This window comes from Vombatus ursinus, unplaced genomic scaffold (genome assembly GCF_900497805.2).
Source record: "Vombatus ursinus unplaced genomic scaffold, bare-nosed wombat genome assembly UNPS02010639.1, whole genome shotgun sequence".
NCBI classification, from domain to species: Eukaryota; Metazoa; Chordata; class Mammalia; order Diprotodontia; family Vombatidae; genus Vombatus; species Vombatus ursinus.
In genome coordinates, this window is record NW_020950417.1 from 4,502,188 (window position 1) to 4,520,926 (window position 18,739).

At 36.3% G+C, this 18,739-nt stretch overlaps 1 protein-coding gene across 5 annotated transcripts in view; it reads right to left on the reverse strand.

Annotated features, from left to right (window-relative positions):
• Positions 1-285: 285 nt before the first annotated feature.
• Positions 286-18,739, reverse strand: part of SMOC2 (SPARC related modular calcium binding 2) — a 251,087-nt gene continuing 232,633 nt past the window's right edge. For 3 of the 5 annotated variants that reach the window (XM_027854845.1, XM_027854842.1, XM_027854843.1), the window contains 4 exons: positions 11,870-11,972; positions 8,499-8,773; positions 6,376-6,413; positions 286-1,858 (listed from right to left, as the gene is read on the reverse strand). In XM_027854845.1, the coding sequence (XP_027710646.1) occupies positions 1,841-1,858; positions 6,376-6,413; positions 8,499-8,773; positions 11,870-11,972 (434 nt within the window). In that variant the 3' untranslated portion in view covers positions 286-1,840. The remainder of the gene's footprint in view (positions 1,859-6,375; positions 6,414-8,498; positions 8,774-11,869; positions 11,973-18,739) is intronic. The other 2 variants (XM_027854847.1, XM_027854844.1) reach the window with 1 other exon arrangement.

Consider the following 18,739-nt stretch of genomic DNA (forward strand, 5'->3'; position numbering starts at 1 on the left):
AAATTCCTTGTAGACAGGGAACATCCTTTATATATTTTTCCATGTCCCATGGTGCCCAATTCTGTATTAAGCACATAGCAATTTTCAGTGCATTCTTGTTGGTGGGCTGGCAGCTTGCTTAATTGATTGCTGTATTTATAAGACTATACGGGTAACGTCTTGGTTATAATAACACCCCTTAACCAAAATATCATAGTTGCTCAAGTTTATTAGAACAAAAGACAAAGAAACAGCTTTGATAGCATATTGTGTTTTAATCTAAGAAGAAGATTAAATTCAAAGTAACAATATAAAAGATTACCAAATAAATTTTGGATCAAACCCTTTCTTTAAACAAAGATGAAACACATTTGTACTTTTTACTGTTGCTCCAATGTTTACAGTTCTAATTTTTGCACATTTTAAATGTATTCAAACATGTCCTTTTCCATGAGTGTTTGATATGCCATAAAGATTTTTTTCCCCAACCAGAAGTCCAAGCCTACATAGCATCACAACTAACTGTCATTCACTACTTGCGTGTCATGCCCCAAATGTCTTAACTAAGCAAGTTCATATTTTTTGATTACAGTAAAGTTTCCTTTTCTGGATGCCAGGTTTGGATATGTCAGCAGATACTCGATATTTCTGCTGCTTACACCATGTAGGTATTCAGCTCTTGAATCTTTTCTCTCAGGGTCTTATCAGACATAGCATTCTTAGCTCACCTGCAAATTGTTCCTCCCTTGAGGCATTCCCGGAAGAATGAGAGGAGAGGTATGAAAGCCTACCAGAATTCCTTGGCTTCCAAGGCCAATGGCTAAAGCACAGCTGACACTGGCTGGCCATGTCTCATGAAGGCAACTGTTCATCATTTATTCAGGTGATAGCTTTACCTTCTAGTGGACCTGGGGGCAGCCTCAGGTAGGAGAGGGTTCTGCCAGGTGTAAGGGAAAAGCAAGACAGACAAGCATGTTTAGCCTGCCTAGTCTCTCCATAATTAGATTTACTATCCTGAATAAATCTACCTCTTTACTGCCTTGTCCTGACAGCAGTAGGAACATGCTCTAGGGTTTGGCAGGACCAATTCTGAATGACACTCCAATTCACCTCACTCTCTCTCTTTCTCTTTCAGTTTGCTGCATGACTAATTGGAGCCAAAGGCAAAACTTAAGCAAAAGATTACAATGGAAGGTGCATAGCAAATGTTTAGAAAAATTTATTTTCCTACCAGAGTACTAAATGTAGTTGTTTGAATCCTGTAGTGGTTGCATAGCTCACTGCATGAGCATGATCTCTGAAAAACAAAACAAAACACAAACCCTTCCCTATGCTACAAATCCACTCTTAGTAACTGCAAAGCTGAGCCAGCGGTATTTTCCAAACTTTCTTTGGAAATCTAAAGGTTCCAACACTGATTCAAGAATATTGTGAGTACAGTAGATTTCAAATAAAGCAAATTGTCAGCATAACTATGTTAAATGACTGCACTGGTTAGGAAAAGAGGCATGGTATTAGAACCAAGATAACCTACTACAATAAGATGGTATTGACTACATTAGTGTTTGCAGAAAAATGCTTTAAAATAAAAAAAAAGAGTTCAAATGCAAACTTAATACATCTCCACCAAGTACAGATTTTCAAAGGTCAAAAGAAGACACATACATTGTATGTGATTAATTTTTTTTTGAAACAAGCCATTCCATTTTCACAGATTAAAAGTCTGCTTAAATATCTCATTTCTACAAAGTGAATTTACATTTAAAGTACAAAGTGCAAATACTATGGTTGTTTTTTTTTAATTGCCTTTTGGTGAGGGAATCTCCCACATGTCGAAGATCTGCGTTGCTATGATAGCCATTCATCCTTGCTTCTTTGGCTGAAAAAAGAGACAAGTATTTTAAAAGGTCTAATTTAGTTATATATAAAAATAACTTATATTGTATGTATTTATGTGAAAATATAGTTGTTTTTCTTTTAGATTTTTAAAGATTAATCCGTTTCCATTCATACCAATTAAGAGAGAAAAACTTCAGTGGATTCAAGTAGATTTCTAAGTTATGAAAGCTCGATTGCTAAAATAATTGGCAAGTACAATAGCAATTAACAGTCAACATTCTGTGTAGATATCAAATTTTCCTTTTCATAATCCTTGCCTCTCACTTCACCTCCCAAATACATTTCAAATAAAAGATATTCACTGAAAAGATATCAACTATATTCACATACTCAATGTGTGAGATGGAAAAATAATCAGTCAAGAAGGCAAATATTATTTCAAGGAAGAAAGATTATAAAGTTAAGGATATTGATTTCCCTTTAAAAATATCATGCTTCTGTTGGGAAAGATTTTACAAAAATATTAGTTTCAACTGAAGAATGTGTTTTTATTAACTTTCTTCCAGAAAAAAAAAAAACTCATTTGTATTTCCCTGGCATATAGTTATTTTTTTTTTCTATCTTCCAGCTTACTCATTTAGGACATAGGTACTCAAAAAGCTAGGGTCACAAGTTTGATGACTGTATAATCTAATTAGCTAAGCTCTACACACACACACACACACACACACACAAACACACACACACACACGCGTACGCGAAATATCTTTGTCCTGTGGCACTGATTGCATCTCTACCTTTCTCTCATTTTGTAGGCTGCCAGAGAAAAGGAGAAAAGATCACACTGGCTCAGCATTACTCAATTATTATTAGGGGCAAAAGAGCCAACTCAGATAGATGTCCACGTCTTGCTGACCACAAGTCAGGAGCTAGAAAAGACAAGGGTTCCAATCTGAGTCCTACAATCGCCCTCTATATTTGCACTGGTGGAGTAAACATGAAATCAATTGTTTCTAGGAATACCCATATTGCTGGGCCCAAATTATTATTTCCTGATTTGATTCATTGGCCTACAAGGAACACAACGAAATGGAGCCAGAGACATTTTGGAACAAACAATAAAGTGCTTTGGGGATATAGCTACCCTAAATACATGCAATTTTTTAATGGGACTGTGGGCGTGTTTCTAAAATCATACGTTGGCTCCCATATAAACCTGACTTGGGCAAGGTACCTATCAGAAAACTGAAATTTACCAATTGTTTCATAGAGCAGAGGAGTCAAACATATGGCTCACAATACTCCCCAATGAAAGAATCAGATTAAAATGTTATTGGGAAATATTAACAAAATGAATAAAAACACAATAAAACAGAGAAAATGTACTTTAAGTCAATGTGTGTGGGGCCCACCGGGATCCTTATGTATGGTTTATTGGCTCCTGTTTCCATTTGACTTTGACAGCACCATCAGAGAACATTTGAAAATCAGAACTGGAAGTGGTCTTATAAGCACTTTTCCTAACATTTCAAAATAAAAGACCTTTTCACAATGTGCATTAATCTACCATTTTATATACAGTAGTAAGTATAGCAATGTAAGTAACATATATATATATAATTAGTGACAGTCACTTTAAATATATATAGATATATCTGTATCATATGCATATGTATATATTACAAGTTTGTAAGCAAGAAAATAAAAACATAAAGGCAAAAACTGAGGAATATTTTGATGGGCTATGATCTATTAAAAAAGAAGGGGAAGCTTAATTTATCTAAATGACTATATCCAGAAATATGTTTGTCTAAGTTTCAAAATGATACATTCATTTTCTATTCTATGGGGATTTATAATTCCTTGGAAATGCTATATACACATATATTATGTATTATATATACACATGTACACATACATATATGTGGGTTTTGTATATGTGTGTATGTATGTGTATATATATAACATGTGTAATATATGCATATATAATATATATAAATATGTAATACACACACATTTAAGAATCAAAAGTGATGGTCCAAATTTTGTGAGGCTAAAGTCCATTTTCCTGGGCAGTGTGTGTAGTGATTAGAGAGCTGGTTTCAGAGCCAGGAAGCCTTTAATCCTGGCCAAGTTACTTAATTTGTCAGTGCTCTAGGCAAGTCTTTAAGGGTATAAATTTCAGAAAAGGGATTGACCTGTATTGATAGAGGGGATTTCCTTATCCTAGTGTACCTTATGAAACCAATTGAAATCACAGGTCTAGTGCCTACCTCCAATCTATTTTTTTTTTCTTTTCATCCTTTCCAGTTTGGCATTTTGTTTCTCTAAGGCAAGGGTTCTAAACCTGGTGTTCATGAACTTTTTAAGAAACATATTTTGATAACTGTATTTCAATATAACTGGTTTCCTTTCTAACTCTACAGATTTTTTTTCATTAAAAAACATTCATCTGAAAAAAGGTCCACAGGCTTTACAAAGCTGCCAAAGGAGTCCAAGAAACACAAATAGATTGAGAATCCTTGCAGAAACAATGCAATTTTTCATGTTCAATTTGATCTAGTTAGAAGCATAGTATTCTAACTCTCTTTAAAATCAGAATTATTTGATTTTATTAAGAAATCGGTAACGTTAAGCTGACAGATCAAATGCACTTCAGCACAGTGGATGAGCAGGAAGGTGCAATATTTTGAAATCTGCATTAATCTGTGGACAGCGATGATGATATGGCTCTAAACAGACACAAATTTCAAATAGAAAGGGAGAAGGAAACTGAGAAGAGGGCTTATATGAGTCAGCTTTCTCTGTGTTGTTTGTTTTTTTCTAATTAAATGCTAGATGATACATGCCATCTTTTTAGCTACATCCTCCTTTCCTCAGAAATCTCTTTTCCTCAGAAGGAACATTTATATTTTTTTTATTATTATACCACATGTCATTAATGGCTCACCCAGCAAAGTTTAATCACAAATTCGTGTTTTATAGTAATAGTGTCAAAAATTTTGAAGGGAAAAAAAAAACTTTAAAATGGATAGACTACCAAAGAGAACACCCTAAGCAGAACAACGGATAATGTTTTGAAATGCTATTGTAGAGTGATTGAGTGTAGTGTGCCTTTAATTGTCATTATCTAATTAAAATAACTCTTTGAAAGTTTGGGGAGTTCCAGTACCCTTAATTGTTTTCAGGCCAGCCCATTTTTAAAGTGTAAGTGATTTGTGGAGGAATTTTAAAAGTTAAGACCATAAACACTGGCTAAACAAAGAAATAAACTTATCACACATCTTGCCTAGTGAAATAGCTTTAAGCTCCAGTCAAGGTGTGTAGGAGGTCTCCATTTAAAACCCACAACAAAAGCAGAATTTGCCTTAGGAAATGTGTAGGGAACATCAAATAAGGAAAGAGACAAAGTAAACAACAAATTGACTAGCTGAAGTGAGGGAGGGAGATTTGCCCTGGCTTTGAGAGGGAGAGAAATGATTCGCCCCATGTTTATCTTTTGGCAAATACTCTTGAATTGAGGGAAAGAGGGGGAGGGAAAAAGACTTACCACAGTTGTATCTATTTATTGCACAGATATGCAGGATGGTCTACATTCTGATCTTTATACATATATAGATGGATATAGATACATAATGTATTATATATGCAGATATGTAATGTATTAAATATGTATGTATATACAAACACATAACTATATGAATACATATAGATATAATGCATATATTCAGTATATGCCTATGTATTCGGTATCAGGCAGCTAGATGGTTCAGTGAATGGAGTGCAGGACCTGGAGTCAGGAAGACCTGAGTTCAAATCCAGTCTCATTTACTAGCTGTATAACCCTGGGCAAATCACTTAACCTTGTTTCCCTCAGTTTCCTCATCTGTAAAATGAGCTGGAGAAGGAAATAGCAAACCACTCTAGTATCTTTCCCAAGAAAACCCCAAGAAGAGTTGAACACAACTGAAATGAGTGAACAACATATATTCAGTATATACCAAATTTTGTGCCTATGGAATTTTTAATAAAACTTATTGATATTAAGATAATATTAATTATTAAAATAAGCTAACACTTATCATGCTTTAATGAAAAATGGGTTCATGCCAAGAGCATCTCCTATAAAAACAGTCAACATAGTCTGGCTTAGAAAAATTATTTACAGCTGACTGAGTTGTACAAAAGATATTCACTATCAAGAACACCAGGAGAAATATTTTTTAATCATTTAAAAAAAATAAAAATCTAAATAATTGGAAACAATCTTAAGAATTCATTTTTTCTACAGGATGACAAAAAAAATCTTTTAAACTATTCACTGAAGCATCACCAATTTGAAAGCTTTAGAAGGAATGCTGCAAACACATCTTGGATAGGATGGTGGTTAAATCCATGAGGGTGAAGGGACATGAGAGGGGGGGCTCTTTTGTTGGTGGTGGTAGTATCTTTTTGAAGATGCCCTGTATTCAAGAACCAGCAGAACCCTGAGTTATTCTATGCAATCCCATGAATTACTAGCACCAAATTTTAGCCAGCATATAAAGTCACACTCACCTGCCTGTTAGAAGTGCTTTCAGAGTTGGCTTTAGGAGCTGAAAGAGAAATAAATTTTTCAAATTATATTTCATTTCATATAGTGGCCCACTTGGAGGTGAGGACATTGATGCAGCCTTTACCTGGAGCCACCTCTATAACATCTCATCCATTCATCTCCTTCCTTCTCACATATCTTCTACCCTGATGCTAACCTTCATCACCTCTCACCTGGACTATTCTAATAGCTTCCTCATTGGTCTCCAATGGAACCTCCATACAGCTGTCAAGGCAATAGTCTTAAAACTCAGATCTGATCATTTTGTAACCCCATCCTCAATATTCAATTTATCCCTGTTGCATTTGGGATAAAATGCAAAATCTCTCGCTGGGTCTTTAAAGCCCTACATCCTTTTTTCAGCCTTATTTCATATTAGACTGTTTCTCTTTACACTCTTTCTGTTTCAGTTAGAGTCCTGTCAGCTGTTCCCCATACACAGCATTCCACCCCCAACCTCCATGCTTTTTCATATGTCATACTCCTTGTTCTCATCTCTGCCCCCTAGAGACCCTGACTTCCTTTAAAAAATAGCTCAGAATGTATCTCTCCCTACACAAGGCCTTTGCTGATCTTCACAACTATTGCCACTATTTCCCTCTTGAAACTGCTTTACATGTACATGTAGTTATTTATTTGGGTGCACATTTTGTCCTGACCTCTGACCCCCCCCCCCCGAGGAGAATGGATGCTCCTTAAGGACAGGGATTATTTTGTTTTTGTCTCTGTAACTCCAGAGACCCCAAGGTACTATCCCTTCAGCATACTTAATGAACTTTTGTTGAACTGAATTGAATACCCAAGTTGATCAAAATATTTTATTATAATAAGCATTATTATAATATAATGCACACATAGTGAAAATGTCAAGACAGATGATTTGGTTCCTCTTATAGTTAGTCATTAGCCAAGGAGATCACATTTAGAATACTGATAGCTAAATCAGTAAAATAAACGAGTTGATAATTTATATGCTAACTTTGCTGGTAAGCATATAGATGACTAAAAAAAATTATCATTAGCACCTTCTGCCCCCCTTTTTTGTTACTTCATTGTCACTGAAGAAAGGGAAGAGTCTGCACAGGATTCAGGGCCATTTTTTTTTATCTTTCTTTATTTCATTAGTTGATGTTCCCAAATAATTCATCACTAGCAGCAGCAATCTTCACCCTAGAGAAGTCTCCACCTCACCTGAAGATCTAGAACTCCTTCCTACATCTGTCTCCTTTGTTAAAAAAAAAAAACAAAAAGAGAAGAGTATGGCCCTAAACAGTTGGCTCTACCACCCCCTTAGTTGGCTGAGTACTTTTAGGCTTAAAAGAAGCCATTAATTCCCTGCTTTACATAGATTTGAGATATATCTTTTTAAAGAGACAATTGTATGGAAAAAAAGGGGAGGATACTATTTCTGGTGGAAGATATAATTTGTATTTCTACACATAAAAATTCTTTCCTATGAATATCAACACCTACTGTTTAAAAACTGGATCCTGGAGTTGCATTCGTGGGGCTATTTGGCTGGCAATGAAATGTTTCTGGAATACCTTGGGAAATGTCACACAATAAGAGAAGAGGAGAAACTATCTAATTCCCACACTGCCTAGTGTTTCTCCCTTTCCCTTATAAATAACTGGGGAGGAGGATGGGAGACATTGTTTCCAACTGGGGACAATGAGTCCAGAAATAGGCAATATTCCCAAATTTCCTAGTATAAATATGACCCAGAGATATAAGGTCCATAAAATGCTTCTGATTCTTCTCAGATAAGCCCTTCATGGAACTAGAGGCAAAGCATTTTTTTTTAATGGATCAAAAATATCTCTCCACCATCCACGATCTGATTTTGGAGGAACAATGTAAACTCTAGCTGCTTCAACTTAGTTTATCCTTAACAGGCTTGTAAATTACCCTCTATCCTGGCGGCTAATGATTGGCTTAGGCAGCTTGTAAATGACACCTCTTCCTGTTCTAAAAGTCTTGAATGTTTTATGCAGTAGAAGCAATTCATAAAATCTCCAAAGAAAATCCAAGAATGTCAAGATTTGACTTCTTAAAAATGACTTTAGAAGTTAGAAAAGGTTCTTACTATGACGTTTCTTTGTGTTTGCTTTACCTTCTTCTTTTGTAACACCAAGGCAGCCCATTAGCTCTTGAACGGAGATGGATTTGTCATTATTCACATCACAATATTCAACAAATTTCTTCACACACTTCTTGGGTTTGGATTTTTTCCGAAGGAATCTCTTAAAGGGCTTGATTTCTTTCTTGCCAATGTCACCACTGGAGTTCTTATCAAGTAGCTTGAAATACCAGTGGACCACTCTCTCTTCTAGAGTGTGATTGGGATCAGGTTCTGAAAGTCTGAAATGAAAACAAACTATGGAGCTTTCCTGAGGTTCATTTGTTTATGTAGCATTGAAAAAGCATCTATTGGTTACTTACTACGTCCAGCAGTATTCTGTCAAGTGCTAGGGGAGATAAAAGATTTATGACCTAACCCCTGCCCTTAGGGAGCTTAAGATCTAGTTGGGGTGGGGAAAAATGCCCACAAATAAAGATAAAATAAACTTGAATTATCTTAAGTGTTAAAAAAGAGTACACTGAACTATGAGATTAGATAAGCAACCTTTCCTCCTCCTGTCTATGTATTGCCCTCTCTCCCAAACACCAAAGACATAATCTACCAACATCTCAGGCAGCAGTTAATTCCTTCTGCTTGGACTTTTGGTGGTAATAATGGTTGAATCCTTGTCCTCATATATTTGCTTTAAGAAAAAAAAAATAAACTTTTTCTAAGGCTTTACATTTTCTTTTTGTATTTTGTCACATCAAAAAATTGTCCATATTACTTCCTAAATTACTCAAGCGTTCTAAGATATTGTTGATTTATTGGAAGTCAGGTGTTACCTTTGGTACTGACCAAACTGTAGATAACACAATCATTCTTATCCTACAGTTTATTCAAGAGGATATCCCAATTCAAACATGAGACACAAGGGCAAAGAAATACATTGAATTCCTATGTTTCTAGTTCAGTTTGCATTTAACTCATCAAAGTGTCATTCTCATGGAGGTATTTATGAAAGGTGTATCTGTAGGTGTGTGTTTGTGTTTGAGTGCACACTTGTATGTGAAGGGAATCTTTCATTTGCTGCTTTTTGGTCAATAATATTTCCTTGAATCACTAGGTTTACTTGATGTTATGAAATGCAAACGCTTTCAGGAGGGGTTGAAGAACAAATGGATTTTTTCACTTATTTGAATATGTGAAACAGCAGAATGTAATTCTCAAAGGCGGGCTGTTTTTCACTCATTCATTTTTCATTCATTCAGTCCTGTCTTAATTTTCAGCCCCTAATATGGTATGCTGCACAGAGGAGGATCTAAATAAGTGTCTATTGAATGGCATTGGCATGGGTGTGGAATGTTCTCTACTTTTGAATCTTCTTAGCTTGTTATTCAGGTAGGGTTGGGAAGTTTCTGATAGTTTTGATAAGATCCACTTGTATGTTAAATTCCTCAAGGCACATTCTTTGATGCTAATTACTTTCCTAAAAACTTGTTTAAAAAATAATCTTACCTGGCAATTGATTTATTGCATTCTGCATTGGTGGAGGGAATGCTGTAAATGATAATTATTTTTTCAGAAAAAAAATTTTTTCCCATAATATAAAACATAAACTGAGGTTTTTTTGGTTCTTATTTTATTAAAATGAATTGGTTCACCTCAGCTGACAGAAATTTTCTATTGCAGTGGCTTATCTTTTTCTTTTCATGTCTTACTTTTAAATTACCATGAAAGAGACATTTTTAAATGAGGGGGAAGAAATATTCTTAGACCTTCAGTCTGATCCCTGCCACATTCCTGGATTCTGGACTTCAAAACTATTTTCTATGTCTTTGTCTCATTCTGTAACTTCTCTTAGAGCTAGGGCATCTTCAAACTGGAACCACCCCTGTGGCCTTCACAATCTGAAATATTCCTCTGTAAAACCTACCCCCTTCTTCCACTGGTTAGTTTCTCATGGGGCCTCCATTTTGTGGAGGGATCCAGGCTGGCCTTCATTCCCTTCCAGGCCCTATTTTTAGATTCCAGACTTCATAATCATACCAAGGTACTTTCATTCCCCTCCTTGCTGACCACTCTTAACTTCCTTTTCTGTTGTTCTCCCCCCCCATTAGACTGTAAGCTCCTTGAGGAAAGGGACTGTCTTTCCTTTTGCTTATCAGTGCTTAGCACTGTGCCTCATAGGCACATACTAAGTCCTTAATAAATGTTTGTTTCCCTTCTTCCTTCCAGTAGAATAGAAGAACTGAACTAAATTTGGGGAAGAAAGATCAATGGTATTAGAGAGAAATATATATGTGTGTGTGTGTGTGTGTGTGTCTCCTAGATAATAGAAGTTGAGAATTAATCCTCAAAGCACAGGGGGAAAATATGTTGTTACTTCTCAGGAAAAAGAATGATGGTTAATAGGTCACAATAGCACTATACTGTGGAAGTCTCAATGTAGATAAATCAGTAATTCTCTGTTGATTTTTCTCAGCGTACAGAACTGAGTTCCAGGAAAAAGATACCCTCATTACATTAGTATTATAGAAGGAAATTTCAAGTGAATCAAAAACTGTTCCATGCTTTTTGGCAACAGAATTGAAGAATTAATCAAAATAATAGAGAAAGAATAATATTCTAGGAATTTTAAAAGAAAAATTTGATGTAAGAATGATAAATTCAGTATTCTCATTAATAACTGCTAAAATTCAACTTAATGGGACAATTTCAAGAATTCTAGGCAGAACCTACATTTCTGAATAAATTATTTAATATTCCTTTTAAAGGATTGTTTTTCTATCACAAACAATATTTTCACTGTTTCAGCCTTATTACAAAAAGTACTTGAAAGAATGGGATATATATTATATGTGTGTGTGTGTGTGTGTGTGTGTGTGTATGTGTGTGTATCTAATGGGATAGGTTCTGCAAAGGGGACCAAACCTATGATTTCATTGGTACAGGGAATTCATATGTGAGGAAACTGTCTGTAGCAATGTAGGTCATTTTCTTCTATGCAACTTACAGTCTTACAGTTATAATTCTAGATAAGTGCCTAGAGCACTGAAAGATTAAAAATTACTTGCTCAGGATCACACAGCCTACTATTGACTAAAAGGACCTCTAGGTACTATTCCTTTCCTCTAGATTCCATTGTGTCTAATCAGTCTGACCCATATCAAAACTGATTAGGGAGATAATGAGATATGCCTTCTCAAACTGACCACAGTACAGCCAAAAAAAAAGAAAAATGGAGACTGTTTCTAGGGGAAGACTTTATTTTGACGTAAAAACCATCTTTCCCATGAGTGTCGGTTAAGTTCAATTCTAATACTGTTGTACCAGTTTCAGTGGCAATCCTGAAATGTTTATTTCAAATCTCCCCCAAAATCAAGTACAATTACCTGCTAGATGAGGAAGAAGGGTCAGAAACAGCATGTACCATATCAGTGGACAGGGCATCCAGAATGCTGGTCAGGAATTCATTCTTCTTGGCCCCAGGACAACCTGAAAATTAAAAAGAAAAATTATATTCATATTTAACAATATAATTTCATTCACATGAGGCAGCTAGGTGGTTGCATGATAGAGTGCTGGGCTTGAAGTGAGGAAGACCAAAATTCAAATCTGGCCTTAGACACTGGTTGTATGACCCTGGGCAAGTCACTTAACTTCTGCCTGACTCAGTTTCCGCAAAAGTAAATATGGGAATGGTTGTTGTTGTTCAGTCATTTTTCAATTGTCTTACTCTTTGTGACCCCATTTGTGGTTTTCTTGGCAAAGATATTATCTTTCTCCAGCTCATTTTACCGATAAGGAAACTGAGGCATTCCAGGTTAAGTGACTTGCCCAGGGCATACAGTTATTAAGTGTCTGAGGCTAGATTTTGATAAATCTTACTGATTCCAGGCCTAGCACTCTATCCACTGCACCACCTAGTTGTCCAGTGGGGGGTGGTAATAACACCCAACTCCCAGGGTTCTTGCGAGAATCAAATGAGGTAATACCTGTACAGAATTTGTCACATAGTACTTACTTCCTTTCCTTCTTCTTTCACTTCTTTCCCTACTTCCATCCCCCTCCCCATCCACTGTGAAAACAAGTTTCACTTTGCTATACTGCTATGGGTTGTGTGTTTTTTTCTCTTTGTTTCTGTTTTTGTTTTTTGTTTGTTTGTTCGTTTTTAAAGACAAGTGTTAGGAGGTTTGTTCATCCCTTCTGAGTTATTTTGAGTATTTACAGACATGCCACATCATCATAGTTTCATCTTGTCACTTTCTTCTTTTGAAGTTGGCAAAGGATTGGACTCTCTGACACAGAGAAGATCAAAATGAAGTCTTTCCCATCATCTCTCCTTAGGGATGGATATAACTATCCAAGGTATGATTCTATAGATTCAGAAAGACCCCATGATGCCACGTCTTCTTCCCTACTTGTTTATTAATACCTAAAATTCTAGTCAGGCCTTAATATGTTTAATTTAAGACCCATAGACATATTAGGTTGAAATTCCTACACTGCGTAAGTAAGGTCCTCAACTCATTCCTGATGGGGAGATTATTGAAATTCTGAGAACACTTCTAGCTTCAGAATGATTCCTCTGATACTCTTTGCAACAAGAATGAAGATGACAAACACATAGCTGTTGACAAGCTAATTTCTGCCCTGTGAAAAATTAATTTAAAAAAAGGGAAAAAAGTCATAGGAAATCATTCAGGGCATCCCAATTACTCTGGATTCTTGCCAGTATGGAAAAAAGAAATATATAAAAGCCCAAGAGGAAGAGATCTGTCTGTCAATAAAGATTAATAATCTCATTACATTTCCCAGTGACCCTTATAAGCAGGAGAAAGAATCATCCAAGATTAGAAAGCTCTTTCTTAGCAACTTATTTCTCAATGGGCCCATAAAGAGGTGAGGAAATAAGACCCCATTCAGAATGTGTGACTGTCTATTTCTGAGCCTTGATAGAATAAGAATGACTTAAGTTGTGTGGCGGTTCTGTACTATAGCAGCTAGACTCTGGAGAACATGTTTATGCAGTTAAAAGTACCCTGTTTCTTATAAATTTCTCTTTGACACTCGGGACTTTTTCTTTATTCCTGTGTATATAAACGTTGTATATATCAGGAATGTATTTAGGCCAGTTCTGCTTCATTAACTTGCCATATCAGAAAACAGATGTGAATCCTCAGCAAGCATGGAACGAGAGTGGAGGCTGAGAGGACAGGGGGGAGGAAATGCTCTTTTCTTTTGAACACATCTGGAAAAGACTGATTATTATCTACAGAGAACACAGACATGAAGAGATTGGTACCTAGTCTTTATGTAAAAGGGGAAAAATAAGTTATCTATTGGCACATGTATATAATGAAATATCTTTCTTGGAAGGAAATAACAGATGGATATTTTTGGTGCCCTGAAAACTTATTAGCAGTACATCAAAAACCTCTTGAAATGCCTTCCTAGTTCTATATTTCTATAAAATGGCAGCTTCCTTGATCAGTATAATGCCAGTCCTACCACTCAAGTAGGCCAGGCCTGTCTAATCAAGAGAAATGGAACAAGGAAAATCTAATGCCCTAAAATTTGTCCCTGAGGCATACTCGTATTGGGAATAGAGTTGGTTTCATTCTTTGTACTTAATCTGCGATTCTTCACACAAGGCCTAGAATATACTAGGTGGTTCATAAACATTGATTGATTGTTGATTTATGTAATACAGATCAGGGGAACTCTGCAAGGCAGCCTATCTCTAGGTCAAAAATCATAAGAAGTCATAAGGGAAAATATACGGGGTGTGCCTTTCAGAGTCAAACCTTGGCCCATCCTAGAAGGTCTTAAATTCTTCTGATACTTGAACTTTTTAAAATTGTGCCTTAGAACAGCTCCAACTAGGTTCCCATTAGTGTGAATAATGAGTTTCCTGAAGTGGTCATATTCTCTGAACTTATCTGCATATTTCTATTGGACTAGAACCAATTACCATACTTTATATAATTATAACTTTGAATTGTGTGAATTTCAATATCTGCAGCTGCTTTAGGAGACTCATGAATTCTTAGTGATCAGAACTTAGTTGTAATCACAGGATTTTGAGGTTGGAAGTAACCTCATAGATTATCTCGTTCATCCCCCATCCAACTAGAAACTTCTTCAAAACATCCAGCCACCATTTAAGTGAGTGATGGGCAGCTCACTGCTTCTTGAGACAGCCCATCCCTCTTTTGTATGGGTCTGTCAGCAAGACCTGAAAACTAGCTCACTATAACAGTCATCTTAGTTCAGCCCTCAGGGGTCAAGGAAAACAAATCTAATTCTAAAGGCAGTTCTGAAAGGGAAGGAGGAGGGGGAAGGAGGAAGAGAGAAGGGAAGAGAATAAGCATTTTGTTGTTATTGTTTAGTTATTTTTCAGTCAAGTCTGACTCTTTATAACCACATTTGGGCTTTTCTTAGCAAAGATACTGGAATGGTTTGCGTTTCCCTCTCCAGTCCATTTTATAGATGAGGACACTGAGGCAAACAGGGTTAAGTGACTTGCTCAGGGTCATATAACTAGTAAGTGTCTGAGGCTGGATTTGGACTCAGGTCTTTCTGACTCCAGGCCTACCCTTCTATTCACTGTACAACTTAGCTGCCTCTAACAGATGGGGAGAAGAGATGTTGTATGTGATGAATTAAATGTTATTTACCTCAAGGTAAAAAAAAAAGGGGGGGGGGACAAGAGAAAGCCATCTTTAATGATTTCTCCCTCTCACATTGCTTTCCATTTGCCATTTATACATCTACCATGGACCTAGTTATTCACATGTTGTCTCCTTTAACAGAATGTAAGTTCCTTGAGGACAGAGACTCTTTTTCCCTCTTTGTATCCCTATCACTTTGCCCAGTGTCTGCATATAATATGCACTTAATAAATGCTTATTGATTGATTAATTGGCTGAATTTAAAATAAAAAGAAACCACATTTATACTTTTAGAGGGAAAAGGTAAGATTTTAGCACATGAAAAGTGATACAAATGCTATAGCAAGGGGGAAACACCATGAAATACTGCTATTAAAAGCCAACAGCTAGCTCCTGTAGAAATGTTCATGACTAACTCAATGGCTTAAGGGAAAATGAGAAGCCACAAAATAGTTACTGTTCAAACACAGAGAAAATATTCAGCTTCTGACAAGTTATAACTTCAGTGGGCATTTACATAAGTACAGTTACAGGTACATGGCGTTGAGACATAATGAACCCTCTGTTCTTGGCAGGTGTTATCAACATGGCATAACTCTTTTGGACCCTCCAACCATGCTACAATCCATCCTGTGGATAAAAAGGTAAGACTGGGCCACTTAGGTCTTATGTAAAAAATAATTCACACACGTGCCAGCACGCAGCAAAGGAAGGGTTAGCCCAGGCTGAAAGGCTGATAGCTCTCCCTTGCCTCCTGCTTCCTCTAATTTCATTTTGTCCAACTGCCTATATTGTGTGGCTTTGACAGCTTACATAAATAATTTGTTGTTAAAGGGTTGGAGTTGAAACCACATGGTGTTACCCTGCAGGTTCAGAGATGTAACACAAAATTAAGTGTTTACTTTAGGGATAGTTTTACCCACAAGTATGTTCTCCATTCAAACACAGAATAGGCTTTAGAAATCTTAGACCAACAAATACATACCATGCATGACAGGAACATATACAAACACCTCACTTCAGTTGGAAACTCAAGAGGCTCATTTAAAATATATAATATACATATGACCTGTCCCGTTAAGGTGCCCTGATAGGCTGCTAAGAAACAAATAAAAGGTCTATTCGTAGAAAGAAGAGAGACAGAACTTTGCTGTGGTCCTTAGGGGCCATGGAAGCTTTATAAAAGATAGATGAATAATTCTCATTTATTTACAAACCAGGCTCTTCCCAGGGAAACACTGAAAAAGTGAATAACTTAGCTTGAAGATAAGGATTCTTAGTGCTATCATATTCATCTGAACAAATTCAAGTAAGACACATTTAGATTACCAATTATTTTCTTATGGTCTGGCTCAGGTTCTAGCCTTGGGTTGATGCTTTGCTCAAAAATGTTACCTTGCTCAAGCCACTGACTGTTCCAGGCCTTATAAAATAGTTGAATTTGGTCAATCAGTCTAACAAACATTTAAGAATCACGTATTAAGTGACAGGTCCTATGTGAGGGGTTTTAAAGACAAAAAAGAACCTGGAAAAAGCCTCTAAATTTCCTTCCAACTCTAACATTCAGTGTGTCCATGAGTTGATCCCTTGGGTGCAAAAAGGTGGCACACATGTAATAAGAACTTACAATCACACAAAATGTCCCAAAATTTTTGGTGCAATTTTAACCTAGTAAAGTTTAAAAATGCACCAAGACTTTTGAGACATCTGGTATGGCTCAGGTTTACAAAGCACGCTGCATACATTACCGTATTTGATCCTTATAGCTACCCTATAGGGCAGGTGCTATTATTATCCCCATTTTATAGAGGAGGAAATAGAGGCTCAGAGAGTGAAGTTTAGTGACTTGCCCGAAAGTCCTGGAACTAACAAATATCTAAAGTCTTTGGACAGTATTTGAACCAAAATCTTCCAAAGTGTCACTGGATGACGTCATATTACATCAATTATTCTCAAATTATGGCATTAGAAAAAAAATAGTTGGATCACCATCATTGCCATCATTATCACCACCATCATCAAAATCCCTTTATTAAATATCTATTAGGTTAATTTATCACTCTAACAGTTCTAGCTTATAGAACATGGAGAAAAATCAGTCTCTACTTCATGGAATCATCAGTCTACTAGAGATGTCAGAAGTGTTCTAGTTTAGACTCTTCATTCTATAAAGAAGAAAACTGAGACCCTGAAAGTGTGTGTGTGTGTGTGTGTGTGTGTGTGTGTATCATGCCCAAGGTTATACAAATAATAAGTCTAAGAGAGAGGATTTGAACCCAGGTCTTCTGATTGTAAAGTCAGCATTCTTTCCACTCCATGCATGCTGTCTCTCTGCTCACAAAAAGTTGAGTTTATGAAAATTTTCTTTCTTTTTTCTTTCAATGTACAAATTGACCCTGTAGAATGTCCCCTGTTTCATTGTATGATATAGCACTTTGCTAAACTTACTGCACTCAGTCTAAGGTTGGAACACCTCCCAATGGAATTTTTATACTTGAGGATGTCATTTTAAGCACTCTGATATAGCAATACATCACAAAGTGAGGTGGACAACTTGCAATGATCTCATTCATTTACCCCATATAGATAAAAATTCAAAGACAAAATTCGAGATCCTCATCCTCTACCCCCTTTTCTCTTTAGGTATTCTGATAATTCAATTCAATTCAATTCAACAAAAATTGATTACAGACCTAATTGATTACATGCTAACATTGTGCTAGGTGTTGAGAATAAAACAACAAAAATAAAGCAATCCCTGCCTTCAAGAAGTCTATAGTCTACTGTGGGAAGAACCAGGCAGAACACCAGATTAAACCAGGAACTTAACAATTGCGCTGCAGTTCTCATCTCCTAAGACCAATAATGGGAGGTGGAAAGAATCTGTCACGCATTGGAACAAATCTTGGGTCCAAGCTGACCTGACTTGGGACTGTAGTTTAGTTCAACATCTCACTTTCCTATAACCAGCCAGAGACACAAACTCCACCAACCCCTAGTTAGAGACCACTATCCAGGTTACTTAAATCCTTCCCCAAGCCTCCTTCTTTGCTCAAGGATTGAAAATCAAATCAACATGATCATTGCTTCTGTGCTAACCTACTGCCTTCTAGTTCTACTCAGAACCACTCTGATTGTGTGTCACATATGCCTAAGCCGAAGTTTACTTTCCAGGCCACCACTCCCTGCTCCCTGATACATACCTATCCATGTTGACCCCATACCCTCCAATTTTTCTATCCCATTCTACCCTACCTTTCTGTTATGTATTCTGGAACACCATTCTATTGTTAATGAGCTTCCTTTCATATTAGTTAAGAAATGAACTCTCATAGTACAAATGTTTTTATGTCAATATCATCTATATCTATATCTATCTTGCATTTAATTTTCTATGAGCAGGTTGTTAGTTCTTTCCCTTACTTCTACCTAAAGTAAAATGTAAGCTCTTTAAGGATATAAATTGTTTAGTTTTTCTCTTTGACTCTCCAGCACCTATAGTGTGTATTTAATAAATGTTTATCAAATTGAATCAAAATGACACAGCTACAAGGAAAATTGAAGAGAGTAATAACAAGTGGGTAGATC